This window comes from Anarrhichthys ocellatus, unplaced genomic scaffold, assembly GCF_004355925.1.
Source record: "Anarrhichthys ocellatus isolate YVR2014 unplaced genomic scaffold, GSC_Weel_1.0 scaffold25, whole genome shotgun sequence".
In the NCBI taxonomy this organism is placed as follows: domain Eukaryota; kingdom Metazoa; phylum Chordata; class Actinopteri; order Perciformes; family Anarhichadidae; genus Anarrhichthys; species Anarrhichthys ocellatus.
Genome location: NW_022280055.1, coordinates 6244674 through 6251051, shown reverse-complemented (window position 1 = coordinate 6251051; position 6378 = coordinate 6244674). Strand labels below are relative to the sequence as shown.

Here is a 6378-nt window from a genome sequence, read left to right as displayed (position 1 = left end):
TGTGTGTGTGTGTGTGTGTGTGTGTGTGTGTGTGTGTGTGTGTGTGTTAAAGGAGTGTGTGTTAAAGGAGTGTGTGTTTTATCACGTTTCACATGAATGTGTGCTTGTGGTTCCGGAAACATAATCGGACACACACGCGCATGCAACCTCTAAAAGCAAACAGACAAACTACGCCCTGCTGCAGTCGTTTTGCACACTTCCATGCAGCTTTGTTGAGCAGCTCAGTTTAAATAAGAATGCCTTTTTCCACAAAGACCTATTCGTTGCAGGTTTTTTTTTTTTTTTTTGCCAACCACTGAGGAGATTGGTGCAAAAATTTGCGACATGTATCATCTTTCTTTTGTTTTTTTTATCAGAGTACAGTAATGTGGGGGTGACTGTAGTGTCTGGAGACAGACAGATTGTTTCCGAGGGTCGATCAGCCCGTGTTTAAATGCCAAAGCCCCGTGACGAACTCGTGCACGATACAGGATGACACAGGTAGTAATGTTAGATAATCACTGCAGAATCTATAAGAGCATCTACCGGTAATCTGTTTGAGGACAGTGAACACATGAAACCGCACCATCCTGCAACCTCGTAGTAAGCCTCGAATACGTAACAGACATTATCAATGCAGCGTGTGAGTTCAACAGGGAATGTCTCTTTCTGAACATCCAGCCGCGTTTTCACAGAAATGACAGAGGGATGTTGTTTTATAGAGTCTCCTCCTCGTGTGTGTCCAGAAGTCAAACAGTCAGACGTCGCAGCAGAGGAACTGTCCGCCTCATAGATGTGACTGACCAGATGATTCTCATGATGGGGTCAGTGCGGGGTTTTGCGTGGTCGTTACTCAGACCTCTGTTGTGCTGGTTATCTTGTGTCTTGGCTACAGGATCATGGTCTACTGTAGCACCACAGGATCATGGTCTACTGTAGCACCACAGTGGATTCCAATGAAAAAAAACAGCATTCTCCTTCTCAAGAGAATAAATAATCATTAGGGCTGCAATTAACAGTTATTTTCATATTCGATTCATTTGTCGATAGTTCCCTAGATTAGTCGAGTAATCATTTGGTTTATACAATTTCAGAAAATAGTCCATCCCAAAAGTCCAATGTCTCTAAATGTCTTGTTTTGTCAGTCAAAAAACTCCAAAGATATTCATTCCAATAGGATATAATACAGCGAAAAGTACGAAATCTCCATATTTGAAAGGCTGAAAAACTAAATGTTCTGCCATTTTTGCATGAAAAATGACTGTAAAGGTGCATAATTCAATATGCAAGGCATTAATGTAGCAGCAAACAACTATTTGCAATGTATAAAAATATAGTGGAGAAATGGCTACAGAGAATTAAGTCGCTCTCCCTCTGTGAGTGTTGTTATCAGAGCTTCTCCATGCTTTGTTAATCGGCTAACCCCGCTGGCTAGAGCAGCACTTGACGAGCTCCACCGGCTAGCTAATTACCGCAACTGCACTGCCCTCAAACAGCGGTTACCCCTCATAATGCCGCCCCCCCCCCCCCCCAGCTTGACACTGTCCGCTCTGTTTGTGCTGCTAGCACCGTTAGCTGCTCGCCATCCGCTCAGCCGTCGCCACAATCTCTCGATCATAGACACGTCTCTGTATTTGAAATTCAGGACCTTGAACGATTAATCAATTATCGAAATAGTTGCCGATTTATTTTTCTCTTGATCGACTAATGGATCAGTTGACTAATGGTTGCAGCTCTAGTAAACATAAACCCAAGCGATGCGTTACACAACTGCACAAAGCTGTTGGAGAGTTGGTGTGAGCGATAGTGAGTCGAATCTCTGAGTTCTTGCCCATCAAATGTATATTCTTATCAAGAATTTAACTGGTAAATTGCTAAAAAAAAAACTAAAAAAAACGGCAGTGTGAGATCAAAGTTATGCATGAAAACACCAATCAAAAAACAACGTTCTTTATTGGTTCACTTTTTCCAGTGACTGAGGAGATACGTGGACACCACTCACTGCTTTATGCCTGCATGGTAACGATATGCTGAGAGGGAGTAGTCAGTATTACATGAGAACATCTCCTGCTGGGAGAATGCCAGTCACATCGGGCATGTCTCTTGAAAGTCACCTCTCAGCTTTGACTGTGTGTGTGTGTGTGTGTGTGTGTGCGTGTGCGTGTGTGTGCGTGTGTCATCAGTTGCTCCACGGAAGCAATTATGCACACACACACACACACACACTCTAAGCCACCAGCTTCTTGGATGCTGGAATCCCCTTTGAGTGGGACGCTCCTGAACACAGAGAATGGTGTAGTGGCGTATTGACAAAGACAATAAGTCATCCCGAGATCTTTGCGAATGGATGTGTGACATGCGGGGGGGGGGGGGAGCTTTGGGGTTATAGAAGCAGCAGACAGACAGGCCCTTTGAGCAGGACTGCTGCTGCCTTCCTGGAGGTAGAGGTGGCTGGCAGGGCCCTGCTTTTCTCACTGGCACTCAAACTCTGGGCCTCACAGATTGGCACCTTGGGGGTAGGAAGTGGACAAGTACAGCAAGTACTGTAATGTGGAAAAAGAACACCTGGACTGATTTTCTAACAGGCTGCAGTGGAATCTAACATTCACTGGCAACAGAACCGGAAGATATAAAAGAGGTATGTTGAAATACGGACACGTTAGATAAGGCTTTGACATGGCAGCATCAACTGCGGCTGATACAGTACAGAGCAGTGGAATCACTAAGCTGGCCTCAGCACTGCCAAACGCTTCAAACCCCCACATATGTATACAACTTGTTTTCTGCAAAAAGGAATGCAAAACACTGCTACCCATGCAAGTGAAGGCTCACATCCTCAGTGTGAAAACATTGTAATGAAAGATGTTCAAAAATACAAGAAACACTGGTTCCCTCACAACTCTGTGCCACAGAAGGGAAGTGATTTCCTGCCAGTAAACAGCTGCTGTGGATGGCATTGTGAACTCCAAGGCTGTTGTTACTATTAGTCAACATTCATTTCCATTGGTTCTGCTGATCCTGGTTCAGATCATGTTGTCGTGGTTTGAGTTTACTGACTGCAGAAGGTTTCCAATCAGGTGGCCAGATGATGGATGAAGGTGTCCCTCAAGGACCAACACTCGGCCCCCCGCTATTTACTCTCCAACTGACCACTGCAATGTCCATTTTAATGCTGACAAAACCATCCTGTTTGACATCTCCACGTCAAACCTTCTGCAGGTCACAGACCTGTGTTAAAGGAACACTTCACCCCCAAAATGACCATTTGTGTATCAATTACTTGCCCCATGTTACCTCGAGTTCCTGAAGAAAACATTATTTTTCCCGCATGCCTCCACAGTAAACAAAGAATCAAAAAACGGAGGAGAGTCTTGATGAATTGAAGTGAATGGTGGCTGCAGTTTAGCAACAGCAGAACTTTATCAAAACATCTGTTTGATCCAAGGCTGTTACTGCTTCACAAGACGTAAAGACTTTTCTCCGTTTTTTTTACTCTTAGTTCACCGTGGAGGCATGCTATAGAAATGAAAGGCAACACATGGTAACTGATATACAAATGGGCACTTTGTGGGTGAAGTATTCCTTTTAAGCCCCTGTGATTTGTGATGTTGGGCCTTATAGATAACAGTGATTTAAAGCGTTTCACTCTAATCTTAAGTTTCTCCACTCAACACTACCCCTAAACCACTGAATGGTGTTTACATAAGACAAGACGGCTGTCACGCATCACCATGAGTTACATAAAAATGTCTGACGTCTACGGGCCTCATTTTCTACGAGACTTCTTGAATAAATGAAGGTGAAGTGATCTCCGCCACTGCAGTTTCCTCTTCTGCATTTTTAACATTCCTTTCTTTTCTTTTGTGTCCCAGTTGTTACTCTGGATGAGAGCCACGAGACAGCTGTGTTCATCTGTTTCCTCTCAACTGTCCCTTAGATGAAGCACGTGGAGGAGCGCTTTGGACCGGATGCCAGTAAAGAAGTTCTGCTCATGTGCATCGGCATCACGTCCGGCGTGGGCCGCCTCATCTTCGGCAGGGCGGCAGACTACGTTGATGGAGTCAACAAAGTCTACCTGCAGGTCAGTGCCAGGAGTTTAAGGAAGCAGACTTTACTTTCCGGCTCTTACATTACTGATTCAACCAGTATGGCGTGACCGCAATTTTGAAGACGTTGAAAAGCTCATTTTCGTATATTAAAGCTGCTTGTAGTCACCAATTCATGCTAATATTCAAAATATTTAAAGTCCAACTGAAATGCATTTTTTATATTTAACATTGTTTTATACTGCAAAAAGGAATTCCTCCAAAACAGCCATAGATGATCAAGTACCACATAAAGATGATTAAACCTTCAAATTACTGATGTGGATTTAACCCCTCCCCCTGTCCCTCCAGGTGACCTCCTTCTTCGTCATCGGCCTCATGTCCATGATGATCCCTCTGTGCAACATCTTCGGCGGGCTGATCGCCGTGTGCCTGCTGATGGGACTGTTCGATGGCTGCTTCATCTCCATCATGGCCCCCATCGCCTTCGAGCTGGTCGGGGCCGACGACGTCTCCCAGGCCATCGGCTTCCTGCTGGGCCTGATGTCCGTGCCCATGACCGTGGGACCCCCCATCGCAGGTAATGCAGGAGCCGTGTGTGGTGCCGTCGTACTGAATATGTTTAATTAGGCTTTCCCTGCTGTGATCAGCAGAATGTTATACTTTGTTGGTACTTTTGTTGTTTATTACATCACCATTATTACACCATTGTAAAGCACAGAAAATGTTTATTTTCATGAATACTAAATCATACAATAGAAAAAGGGAAGTAGGTAGAAAGTTGTCATTTCCATGAGTCAAATGAACGCGTTATACATTTTGTCCATCTTTTAATGACTAATCTGTGTATTTGTCTTTGTAGTGAAGTCAGTCTTTCCATAATTATTGTGAATCTCATTCATATTAGATTCATATCACTCATAAAAATATATACCGCTATTTCTTTCAGAAGGTCTCACGAAAGGATAAAATCAAATTTTACTTTTCTACTGAAGATGTCATTTTATAATAACAATAGTGGCCAATCCTGTGAACAGACCCTCAGCATCCTAGTGCAGCTCTTGGTCCCTGTCCTGAGAGAAGAGAATATCATACTTCTCTTCGGCACCTCCTAGTGTTTATTTGGGCACCTTGCAGTTTTGGCGCTGCTGAAGCACAAACCTCCTAATGTTTCAGAAAGCAGGTTATTGTCAGCTTTGTGAAATGCATGTAAGAAGCTTTGCATGAGAGGTAAACATAATAACAAGAATAATAATGACTTTATTTACAGAGCACTTTTTTATAAATGATGTAGCTCAAAGTGCTTTACAAAAAATATAAAAACGCATTCAAACAAAAGCAGATAAAGGATAAAATTAAACAAAAAGCTTACATTCTAAAATATATGTCAATAAGTGAAATTTAAAAAAAATTTAATTGAATAAAATTTGAGAATTAGTAAGAAAAATTCCATAATTGATAAGACAAATGAAATCTATCCATCCATCCATCCATGCATCTGCTCACAGGTTTCCTGAGGGACCGACTGGGTAGCTACGACGAGGCCTTCTACCTGGCCGGCATCCCCCCGATCGTCGGAGGAGCCCTGCTGTGTCTGATACCCTGGGTGGAGGCCCGGCGCAAGAGGAGGGAGAAGGAGGAGGCGCTGACCAAGGACCAGGGTGTCACCGAGAAGATGATGGAGCACGAGAAGTCTCAGGAAGCCGCTCAGAGCAGAAGCGGAGAGTCGGTCCTCTAAAGGCCCCGCTGAGCAGACTTAAAAGAGAGACACGCGGGGTCAGACTGAGGCTGCTGGGTACCGACATACAGTGGGAGTAAGATTGCAATGACTGCCTTCAGTAGGAGAACGTGCCAAAGAAACATATCAGATAGAGTTGAAGTCCAGCTTAACGTGAATGTGAACCTGAAGAACTATGCATTAGATTGTTTGACTGAACTAATCTTAACAGGCAAACTTGAAGTTTTAAATGGAAATTGAGACCGTTTCAGTTTTGTGTTTGTGTTGCTGTGCTGACTAAGTGCAGTGTAACAGCTGGTCATGCACATCTTTAGCCAGTGTCTCTTTCGGATGGCATTCTTAAGGGAAGGGATTCTTTACAGTCAGTTTTCAACACCACCATTTTGTTTTTAGATGTAGAAATGTGGCATAAAATAAAGAACACATGTCGGGTTATACAAGACAGGAACGCAGTCATGTGGGGGAACATAACTTGACTTGGACTTTACATATTTGCTCTGCGTCAGTGCAAATCAAACTGGTCTGCTAAAGATTTCTCCTCAAACCTGCCATCTTTATTGTTGCTTAAAGCCAAATATGTTGCTACTGTCTGGGAGTATTCTGTTCATAGTATTT

The 6378-nt window shown here is 43.5% G+C and overlaps 1 protein-coding gene across 1 annotated transcript in view; it reads left to right on the top strand.

Moving 5' to 3' along the window:
* slc16a10 (solute carrier family 16 member 10) overlaps positions 1-6378 on the top strand; it is a 29313-nt gene extending 22935 nt beyond the window's left edge. Inside the window, exons 4-6 of the mRNA XM_031861527.1 lie at positions 3917-4060; positions 4377-4605; positions 5534-6378. Coding sequence (XP_031717387.1) covers positions 3917-4060; positions 4377-4605; positions 5534-5763 — 603 coding nt within the window. The 3' untranslated portion in view covers positions 5764-6378. The remainder of the gene's footprint in view (positions 1-3916; positions 4061-4376; positions 4606-5533) is intronic.